Source organism: Mastigoproctus giganteus, chromosome 8, assembly GCF_048544385.1.
Source record: "Mastigoproctus giganteus isolate SK-2022 chromosome 8, ASM4854438v1, whole genome shotgun sequence".
In the NCBI taxonomy this organism is placed as follows: domain Eukaryota; kingdom Metazoa; phylum Arthropoda; class Arachnida; order Uropygi; family Thelyphonidae; genus Mastigoproctus; species Mastigoproctus giganteus.
In genome coordinates, this window is record NC_143582.1 from 133793115 (window position 1) to 133810848 (window position 17734).

Below are 17734 nucleotides of genomic sequence, written 5' to 3' on the forward strand. Positions count from 1 at the left end.
CTTGCCACTACTACTACTACTACTAAATTTTCGAAAATGAAATATGTAAAATCGCAATGCAGATCATTATTACCGGATGACCATTTGCAAATAACTTTAATGATAGGAAGTACTAACTTCGAACTCCAGTATGATAATATATTATCTCAGAAAAAAACAGTTACATTCATCGTATTAGTACAGAATTTAACCAGTTCTATAATACATTTATTAATAAATGGAAATATTTTATCCATTTTTTTGTAAGTGTCACCATGTGTATAAATATTATAAATAAATTTGAGAAAGAGCAAATGATGCCTACAACAACTACTTTGTAGTTTTTTAAGAGTTGTCTATGGTGTATCTACACATCGATATTATATAGATATTAAACTCTTAATGTATTGTGCATTTAGTTATTTTAAATATTGTCATATACACCTTTTGGCATCTCTCATATTGTGTGATTATCTTCACAACTGGGTCGTCATGTCTGCAATACCAGGGTACCTGCCCACCCACACCCACTGATGATTAGCATTAGCATTAGTAGAGGCATATGATGCATGAAAGCAAGCTTATTCAGCATCAGCCAAAAAAAAAAAAAAACACACCACTCCCATTTCACCCCTCCGTTCGATCGAAATACCTGTCCAGTTGAGCCTTAAATTTGTTTAGGCTATCAACTTCAACAACGAGTGATGGAAGTCGGTTCCACCAACCAACCACCCGCTGGCCAAAGGCAAATTTCCGCACATCTATCCGACATCCGTCCTTCCTCAATTTGAATTTATGCCCTCTGAGCTGATTATTCTGAGCAAGATGAAGAATCCCATTGGCATTGAGCATGCTCAAACCATTCAAAGCCTTATACACCTCTATTAGATCACCTCGCCGGTGCCTAGTCTCCAGACTCTGTAATTTGCAAAACTTAAGCCTTTCTTCGTAAGAGCAACCCTTTGTTCCATTCACTAATCTTGTTGCCCTTCTCTGTACCCGTTCCAGCAGCTCTACATCCTTCTTGAAATGAGGCCTCCAGACCTGTATACAGTACTCAAGATGTGGCCTAACCATCCTTATACAAGGGAATAATCACCTCCTTATCCCTGCTAGAAAAATTCCTGTATATCATTGACAAGACACAATGAGCTACTCTTGCAGTTCGTCTGCACTGCTCAGAGAACTTCATATCTGCCTGCACAATTACCCCCAGGTCCTTTTCATTCTCTACCACTGTCAGTGTAGTAGCGCAGAGTTGATACGTTGCTCTGGGGTTTCCCATATGTAGTACTTTACATTTGTCAATGTTAAACTTCATTTGCCACCTCTCAGCCCATCTGTTCAACCTTTCCAGATCCTGTTGCAGCAGCATAGCGTCAGTGGTGTCCTTAACAACCCTGCCAACCTTTGTATCATCTGCAAACTTGGACATTAAACTTGATATCCCATCATCAATATCATTCATAAACACCGAAAACAACAACGGACCCAACACTGAACCCTGAGGAACTCCACTAGTAAAATTAGTCCACGTTGAGCAGTGTCCATTGATTACCACTCTCTCTGTCTTCTGCCTCTCAACCATCCCCTTATCCATAGCAGCAATTTGCCTCCAATGCCACACTGCTCCAATTTGTGCAGCAGTCTTCCATGTGCAACAGTATCAAAAGCCTTTCTAAGATCCAAATATATAATATCAAAGTTATTCCCTGCATCCAGTTCTTTTGTGACTACATCATAGTATCCAATCATATTGGTCAGGCAAGACCTGCTCTTAACAAAACCATGCTGCGTCTGAGCTATAACTGAATTCTTGTCTAGATGATCCTGCAGTGCTTCTTTAACCAGTGCCTCCATTAATTTACCTGGAACAGAAGTTAAACTAACAGGTCTATAATTACTTGTGTCAGCCTTTGATCCTCCTTTGTGAATTGGGGTTACATTTGCACATCTCCAGTCTATGGGTACCTCCCCTGAGTCCAAAGAAGCTCTCATAATTATGGCTAGGGGTTTGCTTACTTCCTTTGCTGCCTCCTTTAATATAACTGGATAGATCCCATCCACCCCAGGTGCCTTTTTTATGTTTATCCTCAACAATCTCTCCTCCACTTTCCTCTCAGTTATTAGAAAATCATCTAGCTCACTGCCATGTTTACTTCACCTACGACATTCCCCTTCCTGAATAACTCCTCTTGTGTGAATGTAGATGCAAAATACTCGTTTAGATTGTTAGCCACCTGAGCAGGATCCTCAACTGTTGAACCACCAATATCCAGTTGACCAATCTGATTCATCCCTTTCCTTCTTGAGTTTAAATAGGTAAAGAACTCTTTTCTGTTTTTCTTTGCATCCTTTGCCAAGGATTTTTCGTAGTCTGCCTTTGCCTGCCTAATCTCCTTTGTGACTTGGTTACAGACCAACTTATATCTATCATAGGCTTCCATGTCACCCATTAATTTGTATGTATCCCATGCATTTTTCTTCTCTGCCACATGTCTCATTAGTTCATCTGACAACCATTTAGGCCTAAACCTTGAACAATATTTCTTAGTTGGTATGTAAAGCCTGGTAGCCTCCAAGATTAGTTCCTTGAATGCTTCCCATTTTGAGTTTGCTGTTGGTAACATCATCAGTTGGTCCCACTGTATAGAATTTAAATACTGTCTCAGACCATCATAGTCGCCTTTACGAAAACAAAAACCCTTCCCTTTACCTGTGATGGTAGTTACCTCCTTGAGTAAATCCCACTTCAACACACTGTGATCACTGCCACCTAGTGGTTCATTTATCTGCAGATTCTTAATGCATGAAGAATCACTACTGATAATCAGATCAAGAGTATTGCTCCCTCTTGTTGCCTCACGAACATGCTGATGTAGAAAACAATCATCCAATAAATCCACAAAAGCCTTGCTAGTGTGCGAGTGACCAACCCACAAATTCCAGTCAATATCTGGGAAATTAAAATCCCCCATTATAAGACTCTCTGATTTACTGGCCCACTCTATTTCCCTGTACAATATCTTATTATACTCATCAGAGTCATTAGGCCTATAGCACACTCCTACTCTCAATTTTGATTTCCCAATGCTTATGTCACACCAAACTGGCTCGACACTGCCCTGTCCATCGATGTCGAGTGGCTTCACTTCCTTGGACTTTATGTGTTTCTTAACTAATAGCATAACCCCTCCTCCCCTCCTGTCCTGTCTATCCTTTCTATACACATTGTATTCCCCAAATTCCAGTTCCGCATTCCTTATATCTATGTGACACCACGTCTCTGATATCCCAACAATATCTGCCTGATAGGCTAATAGCCTTGAAACATGTCTGGGTGGTGGTACTCACTGAGAATAAGTAACAATAGTCTTCTCTATTAGTGAAGCGTTACTTATTCGAAGTAGTGCAATATCATGGCAACTCATCGTGAAGGCAGAGCATAATATGAGAAAGAGCAAATGATGCCTACAATAACTACTTTGTAGTTTTTTAAGAGTTGTCTATGGTGTATCTACACACCGATATTATATAAATATTATGTAAAATATCACTTCTTAATAAATAGATTTTGAACCTGCTTTTTTTGTTGCTCTATGAGTAGAATTATCCATGTAAATATCTTCGAGCTTGCTACCTGGCCCGCCGAGCTTAAAAATTTTACGATCTGGCTCTTTCCAAAAAAAGTTTGCCAACCCCTGGTCTATGCAATTGCATAAAAGCTCTAATTCAGTTGAAGTCAGGCATTTGGGGTGGCCATACCATAATTTGCAATACTCCCTCCTGTTGTTTAGTTGCTATAAAGTCCCTGCATACCTTACATCTGTGCTTTGGGTCATTATCTTTGTTATAGTATAAAATGTCTTCCAAACAGTCGAAGTCCAGAGCCTTCTTTTCTGATGATGTCACCCACTCTATAAAAACAGAAGCAACCCCAGATCATGATGGAACCACCACTGTGCTTGACTGTAGACCAGTGGTTTGACATTTTTTTAATAATGGCACCCTTAAGTAATTTATTTTATTTCATGGCACCCCTACTCAATTTTATACCTGTTAAATCCGATTCTCTCTCTCTCTCTCTCTCTCTCTCTCTGTATATATTTAGAAATAGAGAGGAATTTACCTCAGTGGTTTTTTATATTCTATATATCTATATTCTTATATTTCTATATTCTGTACTTCTATATATTAATATAAATGTAGAACTAATTGAGCATCATAGCTCTGGATATCATCATTCTTCTCTTTCTTGGTGAATTCCTTCTACTTTTGTCTCTCTCTCTCTCTCTCTCTCTCTCTCAGGGTAACTTGGGAATTTTTTTTTTTTCGTTGGTCAGCATAAGCCTCAGGCTTCCTTGCACCGTATGACTAATAATAATAGGGGCACAGTGATCCAGTGGTTACGACACTGGACTACCAGCCTGGTGGACCAACCCAGGTTCGAGTACCGCCTTGGCGGAAGCGAACACGGCTCCATCACCCTGGGAGACCGGTATAATAATAGTAATAAATTATAATAATAATAATAATTAATTAATTAATAGTAATAAAAATTAATAAAATAAATAAACATCATGAAAGTTGCTCCAAGGGACCTACCTACCCCAAGGTCGGAGCGGGCGCTAATGTAGATTGTGGCGCCATCTGGTGTCACTCCCGAGAACTACCACTAGACATAAGCTGAAGCTTAAAGGTCTCCCTCCATGGATGGATGATGTCGCAGAGAAATATTAATCATACTGCATCGAGTATGGTGCAGGATAAAGTCACTCGCATTCAGACATTAGGCAGAGGGGTCGGTTCGAAAAATCAGAGACGGTCTCCCGACGAAGACAGTGGAGCGAGTGGCACTGTCCCCCGTATGGCAATCACAAGGGAAGGGTAAGACCATCCAGCCCCACCAACTGGAAGTGCTTCCTGCACAACTGCGCTAATGACCACCCAGGATGGAAGAAAACGCCAACATATGAAGTGAAGCATTGAAATGATGCTCCACTTCATGCGTACATCATGTAAGCATATTACAAAATAATGCAGCTGGAGACCATTATGATAACTTACAGGGTGAGACTACATACCAAGTGGCTGGAACGATTCCTGGATATTTAGGTCACTGAACAGCGGAATAGCAGACCAGAGAAGGACCATTGTCACGAAGAACCTGATAGCTCCTGCAATCTTGGAAAAAATCAAGCAGGACGTGAGCGATCAACTACAAAGGTTAGAGAATACGGAACCACAGGAGGAAGAACATACCACCACCAAACCAGAGGAGGGGCAACAAGAAGAAATACAACCCACAGCAGCTGAAGTGGAAAGAGACGAGGTCATGATATCCAGAGTAGAGGATGAGTGGAAGAAGGCCCTAAGAGAATTAAAAGGCATGGACCCCACAAAGACTCACATGATACTGAAGCAGAGGCCAAATAGAACCTTGTGGAGAGCCACAGACCACCTGAATCGGCACATAATACCACATTACCTTGACAGAAATGTTTCAACACTGGAGACCATCCACACAGTCATGTATTGGGCTGCCATGAGGATTAATGGGAGAGAGGCAAGAGACCAGCAGCAGAAGAACCAAAAACAGAAGGAACCACTAGCTTGGGAAAGAAGACTTCAGCAGAAGATAGAAGAATTAAGAGTCAAGATAGGCCAATTGACCCAATACCAACAGGGCAATAGGAGTAAGAAATTAACTGGAAAAGTGAAGAGCATCCTCAAGAGAGACAGTGTCCACAGCAAACATGAGACAAAAAAATTAGAGAATAGGAGAGTACTTGGACACATTGAAGCAGAACCTCCTTGCACTCAGCAAGAGACTACACTGAGTGCAAGCAGGTTCTTGCACTCAGCAAGCAGAATTACTGTGACAGGCACAATTTGGCCTTAGTTGCCCTTGTGCCAATAAACTCCCATTAAACCAACCAACCAACCAACCAACCACTCAGCAAGAGACTACGCTGATACAAAGAGAGCTCCCAGAGGAAAATAAACAACCGAATCTTTGATGAGGACCTAAGAGACTTCTACAGGAGTCTCGGTGGCACCTCCGTAGCCAGGTGGGAAGGAGCAGCAGTGCATAGTGCACGCTTCTTGATTAGACCAGGGTTTGAGCCCGTCACCACCAAATGCAGAGGATGCGGAAAGGTTAGGGAATGACCAAACGCATATCCCGGAGCAATATGGCCTTAGTTGCTAATGCTCCTAAAATCCAAAATACAAAAACCATCCAAATACAGGAGTCTCGGAGAAGATGGGAAAGAAGGGAACAGACCACCTGAGAAGAATACGATTGAGTTCTGGGGAAACATATGGGGCAGGGAAGTAAGACATAACAGCCAAGCGCCCTGGATAGAACTAGAATGCAAGAAAATCAAGGACGTACAAGAAATGAGAGGGTAGGAGATTCAGGAAGAAGAAGTAAAATAGACAATCAATAACTCTCACAACTGGCAAACTACGGGAATAGATAACGTCCACAACTACCGGTACAAGAAGCTCACTTGCACACACAAGTTACCTGGTAGAGAGCAGTTCACCCGAATGATGAGGCACCCAGAGACAATCCCGAAGTTTCTCACTGAAGGAATCACATATCTGAAGCCTAAAGAAGATATAAAAAAAACCTGGCGAAATATAGGCCAATCACCTGCCTCCCAACGATGTACAAGATCTTAACCAGCTGCATAACCAGGAAGATATCAGACCACTTGGAGAGCCAGAACATAATGGCCAACCAGCAGAAAGGATGCAAGTGGCTGAGCAAATGATGCAAGGAGTAATTAACCATAGATGCCACAGTTATGGAGCAAGCCTACAAGGAGTGCCACAACATGTACACAGCCTACATCGATTACCACAAGACCTTCGACTCCATGCCTCATAGCTGGCTAATAAAGGTGCTGAAGATCTACAAAGTCAATCCGATAGTGACAAACTTCCTAGGAGAAACAATGGCAAAATGGAGTACCACCATTAAGATCGAAAACATCACAACCAGGCCAATCCCAATCAGGAAAGGAATCTTTCAGGGAGCCCATTGTGGTTCTGTCTAGCCCTTAACCCGCTATCCACTATGCTCAACAGTAGCAAGTACGGATATAACCTCAAAGAAGGAAGGAAGAACCTGTACACCCTCACCCACTTGATGTACATGGATGATATCAAGAACTGAGACGCACTTCCAGCAACTACTCCAGATAACCAAAGAATTCAGCAGTGATATTAGGATGGAATTTGGTCTAGACAAATGCAAGACCCATGGATTGCACTAGGGAAAATTAGTGAACCAGCTGCACACTGGTAAAGAGATCGAAGTCATGGCAGAGAGAGAGAGAGGCCTACAAATACTTGGGGATGATGCAGGCTCAGCAGTTACAGCACAAGGAAATTAAGGCCTGCCTGACCGAAAAATACCATCAGAGGCTCAGAAACCTGCTGAAAGCAAAGCTGAATGGAGGGAACACAGTTAAAGCCATAAACACCTATGCAGTCCCAGTGCTAACATACTCCTTCAGGGTCATAGATTGGGCTAACACTGAGCTGGAGGATATCAGAAGGACAATTATGACCAAGAGCCGCCAACACCAACCGAGATCTGCCATGTAGACTGAAAATTGACAGGGAAGAAGGGGACTGATAGACCTCATTGAGCAACAGAAGACAGCGAAGCGATAGTTAACCCAAAGGATTACTTCCAGAAATACACAACAGCACTCCACCAGGCCATAACGAAGATAGAAAAGTGGTATACCCCACTCAACTTAAGCAAGGAGTCCCCCCCCTCCAACCAGGAGGTACAAACGAAGCTAGAAAGATGGGCAGAGAAGACACTCCATGGCAGACACTACAATGATCTCCATCATGGCTCACGAGTGGGATGCTCTTCCCCGAGACTGAAGGATTCATGCTCGCCATCCAAGACCAGAAATTATAGAAAATACATCACCAAGGAGCCTGGAGTGTCCGATGATTTATGTTGAAGATGCCACCTGGCCTCAGAAACGATCCAACACATTACCGCGGGGTGCAAGGTGATCACCCAGACTGAGTACACTTATAGACACCACCAGGTAGCAAGGATAATACATCAGAAGCTAGTGAGGAAATACCAGTGACCAAAGAAAGTGTACCATACTACAAGTATGAACCACAGGCAGTACTAGAGACCCCAACCCACAAGCTGTACTGGGACTGCGCCATAATAACAGATCGGACAATTCTGCACAACAGACCAGACATAACCCTTGTGGACAAGAAGGAAAAGACTACCTATCTGATTGACATAGCGGTACCCAACACTGGAAACGTGCAGAAAACCCATGGGTAAAAAATCAACAAGTACACGAATGTAAGACAGGAGATCAAAGAGATGTGGCATATGGAACAAGTAACGACCATCCTGATCATCGTGTCAACCACAGGTATGGTGCCAAAGACTCTACATAACAGCCTAGCAGCAGTAGCTAGCGAACACCTACAAGTTTCTCCCAGCCAACACCTACAAGGAACACCAGAAAGTTGCAATCCTGAACACCTGTAGGTTAGTCAGAGAGTTCCTCTATCAACAGTAACACCAGACATAATAACAACCACGCTGTGTACTTGGTAGCAATACCCGTCACGAGGTGGAACCCCCAATCAGAGAGAAATAATATACGATCATTAATAATAATAATAATAATATATATACAACAATACCCCGCATAGCACTGATAATTGATACCGAAACTGTTCCATGTTATGTGAAACCGTGCTGATTGAGGTATAATTATAAGGGGTTTTTAATTGAATGCGTACCAGAGAAACAGTATATAAACAAATTATAATAAATCTATAAACAATTTACACTTGATAGCCAATTAAAATGATTTGAAATAAAAAATATTGCAAAAATTTTATTAATGAAAAGGTAAAAAAGCTTTATTGTTTATTTAGGTATTTCAATAATGAAGTCTAGTGAAATTGTCTCTTTCAAATCAATTTGAAACTAAATCCTATCTATACAAGATAGGATTTAGTTTCAAATCCTATCTTGTAAAATTTGCCATATCTTGATGCTATGTTCAACATTCAGATCTCCATTCGTAATCACCTGACAGGCCATGTAAACCCCCCCCCTGAAAAACTTTCTCCAATTCTTTTGGTGCCACTTCAGTGTTATCCACTACAGAATTGTTTTCCTCTTCTTTATATGCAGTTTGCTCGTCAATTTCAAGAAGAGTTGCACCATCTAAGTCATTTGCATGTGAGTCAGTGCAGTTTCGAATCCCAAGTCTTTTCCAATCTTCACAATGTCTTCAGCAATTGTCTGAACTTGCAATTCAAAAATCAGTGAAATCATTTGCCAAATGGGACAAAATATGCTGCCAAACAGAATGCATGATATTGGCAGTGATTTCTAGCCAAGATGCAAATATATTTTCAATTGAATTTATCATAGATGCACAAAATCTAAAATTCTCTGAATGCTTAGTATAATGAAGTTGACCACTCAGATATGAACCAATAAAGATGGACATTACCAAGTGGCATACGACTCATCACCTGGTGCAATATTGCCACTTTGCTTAAGGAGAGCAAGATGTGGTAAAAACCACATTTGATCGTGAGAACAAAAATAATTGGCACCACATCCATCTCCTCTATCTAAGGCAGTGGTTTTCGACCTTATTTTTGATAATGGCTCCCCTACTCAATTTTCTGCCTGTTAGATCCGTTTCTCTTTCGCTGTATATATATATATATATATATATATATATATATATATATATATATAATATTAAAAAAATATGTTATATCATAGTTATTATAATAATATAATTATAAACAAAATTACAATTCATAATACAAATTATACACTTATATAATGATTTTATTCTTTATACAGAGTTACTAATATCTCACAAAAAGGATTCTTCTGCTCCTATGCTTTTCTTTGGTGGTACCCCAATTTCTAGGCAAAATGATATATCTCTTTTGGGGATTCAAATCTCTCTTGGCACATGAACATTACAAATATTGCTTCTTCTACATCTAAAAAACTTAGCTTTCTCTTTTGCTCTCGGCATTACTTTTCTTCCAAACAGCTGCTCACTCTGTACAAATCACAAATCCGCCCTACCTTGATTCCATTCAGAAGAGGGCAGTTAGATTAATTAATGATTCATCTTTAACAGAGTCTCTCCACTCGCTGTCTCATAGACGTACTATTTCTGCTGCATGCCTCTTCTACAGATATTTCCATGGGCACTGTTCTTCTGAATTGGCTTCTATAAATCCCGCTCTCTCTTTCAAAACAGTCCGAACATGTGCCACCACCAGCCAACATCCATTTACTGTCTAACTTCAAACTCACAGAACCAACTTTTAATCTTCCTTGTTTATTCATTCAACTGCCATTTTCTGGAACAACTTTTCTTCATACGTATTTCTTGAAATTTACAGTCTACAGATATCTTCTTTCGTTTTCCCAACCTCCAACCCAAGCACGGTACTAAGTACTATAGGTTCTACATAAAACCTATAGGGGTTTTATGGTGTTTGGGGTCTACATAAAAAAATAAACAAACATCAATATACTAAATATATACATCGCCACAAAATTAAAAAGGTATACAATATATACTGTACACCTTTTTATATTGAAATAAATATATAAATTTAAAAAAAAATAAGTTTAAGTAACTTAAACCCAAATTATGTGACACCCCTACAATGTTGTTGCAGCACCCTTCTTGAAAACCACTGCTGTAGACACTAACCAATGTGGCATAATTTTTTTTCTTCAGTTGATCATCTCACAAACTCTATGCTTGGATCCAAAAATTTCAAACTTGGATTCATCTGTTCACAGTACATTTTTCTACTTTTCCATTGTCCAATTTAGATTGCTCTTAACCCATGTCTTTTTATTTGGTTTTAATAAGGGTTTGTGGCTCACTACATACAAAGTCCTGCTTGTTTAAGAAAGTTTCAGTGGATTTCAGTACACAGGAGTTTCTCTGTTCCTAATGAACTCAACTCAACTCAGATTGCAGGTACAGTAAATCATCAGTTGCATTTAAAAATCAGTATCATGGTCTTATTTTGTGCTTCCATTGTTATTTGCAGTCATTCTGATCATGATCTGTCCTTTAAACTGCCAATCTCCTTGAATCATCGAATAGTAGCTTGTCTCCTTTAAATGAAACACCTAGTTTTTTGCCAACACTTTTCATCAAAAAAATTTCTTTTTACAGAGTTATAATAGCACTTCTTTTTTTTTTTTCCAACACTCAATTCCTTATTTCTTGCCATGTTTATAACGAAACACACAGGGCAGCATTAATGCTACAGCCAAACCAGCCATGGCCAGTGGCCTCACCCGAAGAGGAGCCTCATATTCTGTGTAAATATTTTCTGAAGTAGTGCTAAAAAATTCTAATACTAATAATAGTTTTTATATATATATTAAAGGGGCCTTAAAGTTAAATGTGGCCGGGGGGGCCGATTTCATCCTTAATCTGGCCCTGAAAATACACAAAACTTACACTAAACACTCTTTCTGAACAATGTTCGATTTTATAAGTTTTAAGCTCTTATTCCTCAATTTTCTATAATATTGATACAGTACTCTCACTTTCTAGAATATTCAAGAGTCAAACATTAAAGCATCTTCTAGAATGTTCTACCACATTCAACATCTTCTGCACATTTCTCAAATATTCTAGAAATTTCTTAAATATTATTTAAGTTTTGATTTTTATATATAATAGAAAATATTTTAATAAAAACTTTGAAAATTAAGAAAAATGAAACATGATTCGAAACTTTTAGGCAGGAGTATATATCTTCTGAAATTTATTTCATATTTCTTTGGCATTTCACTGAACCAAACTGTTAATCAGCTTCACACTACATCATGAATAGTCAAACTAATTGAATAAACTTTCATTTAGTATTAGTAATGGACACAAAAAAAAAAATGAGGAGTGTCAATAATGTTCCTGGATTGATGCAATAAAAAGAACACAAAGTGAAGAATTTCAAAAACAATTTTATTTTTATTCAAAGTAAATATCTCCTGATTAAATCCACTTATTACACCTTTCTAAAAGTTCCTGAAAAGAGTTCAGTGAAGGCATCCAAAGAGATGATGTTCAGTTTGGTGGTTACATTTTTTTCTTTATGTCCTCAACATACTAAAAGCTCTTTCCTTTGCAGGCAACTTTCACCTTGGGAAAGAGAAAGAAGTCTGCTGGTGCTAGACTGGGAGAGTAGGGTGGATGGATGGTGGATCTGTACAAGACATGTTTTGTCAGAAATGTCTTCAAGGCAAGTGTGGAATTGGGGGAATATTGTCATGAAACAAGAATCAGCATCCTTTCTTTTGAAATTGGAGCCTCACCCAGGAAATGCCCTTCAACAGTCTTTAAAGCACCTGTACGTAAAATGCAGTATTGACTCTCTTCGCCCTTCAAGTTCAAATTTCTTGTGAATCACATCATGTTTTTCAAAAAAACATGATCAGCATTGTCTTGATCCTGAACTTTGTAAACAACACTTTTTGGGCCTTGTTGATTTTTGAAGTCCACTGCATACTCTGACGCTTCGTCTCTGGGTTGTACTAAAACACCCAACACTTATCTCCAGTGATAATATAGTCCAGGAAATTAGAATTGCCTTGACCAGTCTGGATGAATTTTTCCCATGATGACACTCTCCTTTCCTTCTGCTCAACCTTGAGGCTATGTGGCACAAATTTTGCACAGACCTGCCATTTTCCTAAATATTCATGTAGAATTTTAAAAATTGTCTCCTTATTCATATGAAACTCATGAGCCATCATTGCGGTCAAACAACTATCTCTTGCTGCATTTTCCCAAACTTTTGCAGCTCTGTCCTCATTTCGAGAGATTGATGAATGCCCACTTCTTAAGTCATCACAAGCATCCAAATATCCATCTTTGAATTGCTCGTACCATTCAAACTCACTGGTACAACTTAACATTTCATCACCATAGAGTTTTTAACATTTCATATGTTTCTCTTGCAGATTCTCCCAGTTTAAAGAAAAATTTGATATAGAACATTAACCCTACTAAAAAAACTGTGGTTACTTGGAACCTGTCAGTCTACTGGAAATCTCTGTACCATTATCTGTTGGCAGAAGTCTGTCCAAAAAAATATCACTTCCATTTATTTTCAATCTCATCAAACATGGCCACAACAGCATCAGTCCGGGAACTTTGTTGCCACACCTTATATCTGGAAAAAGATCTAAAACTCCCATCATTTTGCAAATATATGCAGTCTCAATTAAACAATGTCCATTTCCAATTACAGTTTGCCAAGTCCAATTTACTTTTTCTGACAGAATACCAATTATCAGTTGATTCATCCACTGTTCATTTCAGTTGTCTTAATTATTTGCTGTATGACTCCACTTTTTGCTCTGATATTGCCTGCCAGAGACAATAATTTGGGATGTCCTCTTTTCGATATTCTTTTGCTTAATATCTCTCTACCCCATTTTGTCAAATTCATCTGTTGCCTCTATCGATCTCCCAATTCCACTAATCACTTGGAACTCACTGACTTCCTCTCTTCAGTCCAACTTTCTGAGCAGCTTGCATTGAAATCTGCAGGTTAATTTTCTGTCTACATTAAAGCTCCCAACAATTATAAAGTAGTTATTCATCAGTCCAAACTAGATTTTGAACAGCCTAAGAGTAGAAAACTTGCTTCTTGTCCAAACAGTGGTTGAGCATTCTGGTCTGTTGCCAAAGAGACCAGAATTTTTTCCATCTGTGCTCCCACCTACATTAAACCAGCTACAGATAAAGTCAACTTACTAGAATCCTACTTTTCTTCTAACTGTTTTATTGATGATCTTGGTAAACCACCTCCTACCATCCAAGTACACCCTGCTCAATGTCTCCAGTGGTCTTCTGTCAGAAGAATTTTGAATAATCTTGATAACAAGAAATTTTATGTCATATTTCTTTGGTATCTTACCGAAATATGTTGCTAATTATCTTTACACTACTGAAGTCTGATGAAATATCATAAAATACAGAGAACAATGCTGTTATTGCACATTTTTATTTAATAATATTATTACATGGAATCATCCTCAGAAAAGTAAGGGACTAGTTCTCATTCTCTGTGTCTGTACCATGAGAAAAATATCCCATGTGCTAGCCACACCCTCTACTACTACATTCTCCAATATAAGTTGAAGGATATGGAATAGGCAGGTTATCTTCATGTGGAACTGGTCTAATGGCAGAGGGAATATTAGGATACACTATGCCCTTCTTACTCTTTGCATTACTCTCTTACTCTCTACATTAAATAAGCAAAAATAACACAGTGGTTTGTAGGCTCCTCCCAAATCATGGGAATTGCAAATGCTTTCTTTCTGCCTTCTTTTTACCATTTTTCCACAATTTCAATGCTTCAATACAGGTTTTGGCAAACTTTATGTGGGGCCCATTGTTTATCATACTCACTGAATTTCACTCCAAAATAAGCACAATACACATTTTTTACAAATTCTGTAATATTTTGTTTTTGCTTGAGGACTACATAACTTCCACAAATATAACAAAATAAGTTTGGATTATTCAAACACTTGCATGAAGACATTTTACTCATTTTTCTGCACAAGGTTGACATGATAGCCTCAAAAATAAACTGAGCTCATGTTGATAAATATTGCTGCATGGTGCTCTCGAGGTCAAGAAACAAATGACTGAAGGCAATGTTGGCAATATGAAGATTAAGTTTACAAATTTCCAAAATTTACTCTTAACTTATTACATTCAATAATACAACTTATAACATAAATTTAACTGATTTGTAAAAAAAAAAAATGGTACATGACAGAAAAAAAAAACAAATAACATTTCTGAATTCAGCATAAAAAATGAGTTAAAAACAGCCTTAGTTTACAAACATTGAAAAACGTGCAGAGTGGTGTAACTGAATAAATACATTGAAACCATTCACTTATTTTCCATCTCACACTTAGCTGCCAATAACAGCATCATATGGTGCCTCCGTAGCCAGGTGGGCAGGAGCAGCAGTGCATAGCACATGCTTCTTGATTAGACTGGGGTTCGAGCCCGTGACCACCAAATACAGAGGATGTGGAAAGGTCAGGGAATGACCACCGCATATCCCCGGAGCAACATGGCCATAGTTGCTAATGCTCCTAAAAACCAAATAACAAAACAAAACAAAAAAAAAACAAACAGCATCATATGAATTTTATATCGGTTAAACACACACACACACACACACACACACACACACACACACACACACACACACACACAGAAATATAATTGGACAATTGTCTAACTTGAATAAAGAAGATAAAGGCTAATTACTCTTATAAACAATTGATGTCTAGCTATAACACTCAATTTAGAAAATCCAAAACAACAACTGTGTATCATACTTAGTATATTTCTTTTTCTGCCAGTATTATAAAATGTCATGTAGTGCAACCAGAGATTGCAAGATTGCAATTTTTAAGGATAAAAAAAAAATAATAATTTAAAATGGTCACTTGATAAATCCATTCTTTATTCTGGCACTATATTGAATAATAAAATTCTTTTGGTGACATGGGCCACCAAAAGAATATAATCAGGCTGCACATTTGACATGCTTAATGAAATACTATTGGGTCCACCCCTCAGTATTTTTATTTATTTATTTATTTTTGTGTTTTAGACTGAAGAAGAAGATAAAATCATATTATGTGATTAAAGCAAATTGAATACATCGTTCAAGACAGTCAGTCTTGAGCGATGTGGACATACAGAAAAAGTCCTGAAATTTCTTAATGCAACAATAACAAAGAGTCTGCATGTTCAGACTCTTCTGGCATCTAATTTAATTTTTATTTGTGAATTCCTCTGGATTTCTTTAGGGTTCGGTTACAATCTCTTAGCAAATCATTTTTAAAAATTGTAAATATTTAGGTAAGCACCAATTTTTTCAGAAATGTAAAACTCATATATCATCTAAACTTTGACAGAAGCATATAAACATAAACAGTATTGCACATCCTGTTATCAAAACAAAATCTCAGCTGCTAAAAATATGATCAAGGAATGGTAAAGATCAAGGAGGAATAAAACAACTTACCTTTTTTTGGAAGTAGAGCTTTTAACATGGTAACACAGCACTGATCAGAAGCCCAAGCATGCATTTTTCTGTAAGAATCTCTGCCCTTTTCTGTTAATTTGTCCCAAGGCTTAGGTTTTGACAAAAGCTCACTCACAGTACCTTGAGATAATCCTAAGACAAACTTGGCAAACAGACGTTGTCCAATATTATTTATGCTCAATAGCTCTCTTACACAGCGAGAAATACTATGAGTATTCAAACTTTCACTGGCATACCTGTCAATGTTATGCCTAAGGCAATCTTGTAATTTTTCAAAGGAAGCACCATCAATTGGCTTGATTTTAGATTTTGGAGATAGTGTGAAAGATTTAGTGGGAATATTTGTGGAATGAACATTTTCACTGAATGTAGAAATGGGAGAGTTGCTTGCATCCTGTGCTAAAACAAGGGGCACAGTCTCTTCGTCTAAAAGCAAGGAATGTGAAAATTAAACATGTTATAATGAAATTTTGAGATAAAAAACTATTACTTTTATACTATAATTTAACCTCCAGCTGATAAATCAAAATGAAAGGCACAAGAAATGATATACTGTTGCATTGTATTCAACACTCAATGCAAGTATCCCTCAAGTGAGGCTATTAATGTATTCCTGAAAATTAGTGCATATAGCCAAAACATGAATCTCAGAAATTATTTTCCCATAATAAATAATGTATGTTTTATATTTTTGTATGTAACAGTCATCTGGATCAGATGACTGTTACATTTTTTTTTCCATGATATACTTGTTCACATTAATTTTTTTATTCCCCCTCGGCTTCTGGCAGTGAAGGGAATTGAAGAATTTTTCAGTTACATTCAAAATCATTTAATGTTGTTTACACGTGTACATATACTGTGTATTAAATACAACAGTAGCTGATTATGCAAAAATGATAGCCATATTGGACAGGGCTCCCCCCCTCCAAAAAAGATGGAGCATTGGAGTCCTAGATGCAGGTCTATTACAGACTCACATTAATTCAAAAAATGTTCCCAATAATGTGTATATTTTATTTAGTTAATTAGTGTATATGCAAAAATATGTCTCTCAGACTTGAGTAATTCAAAGGATAACTGTAATTTTCAGGATAAAAAAAAATAATAATTTAATATGGTCACTTGATAAATCCATTCTTTATTCTGGCACTATATTGAATAATAAAAGTGGAACAACAAAACTGAGAATGGGAGTATGTTGAGGGCCTAATGAATATGATGATCAGATATACATGCTACTGCAGCAGGCAAGCAAACTAAACTGTCTTATTTTGGAGAACTTAAAACAATCTATAGATAGATCGAGACTTTGGATAGAACACTTATCTACTAGCAGCTGGTTCTGAGGCTACTGAGACATCTTTCTACGTCAACATTTCTCACTAAATATCAAACAGTGACCATAATATTTTAATATGGGAAATATCCAACATTCCCCCTTCCTCCTTATGGGAAGGAGCAGCAGTGCGTAGCACACGCTTCTTGATTAGACCGGGGTTCGAGCCCGTCACCACCAAATATGGAGGATGCAGAAAGGTCAGGGAATGACCACCACATATTCCCGGATCGATATGGC

At 38.1% G+C, this 17734-nt stretch overlaps 1 protein-coding gene across 1 annotated transcript in view; it reads right to left on the minus strand.

The window, feature by feature from the left end:
* Window positions 1–17734, minus strand: part of LOC150081830 (homeobox protein cut-like) — a 323211-nt gene that overhangs the window by 216249 nt on the left and 89228 nt on the right. Inside the window, exon 4 of the mRNA XM_090379744.1 lies at window positions 16135–16581. Within this exon, the coding sequence (XP_090235870.1) occupies window positions 16135–16581 (447 nt within the window). The remainder of the gene's footprint in view (window positions 1–16134; window positions 16582–17734) is intronic.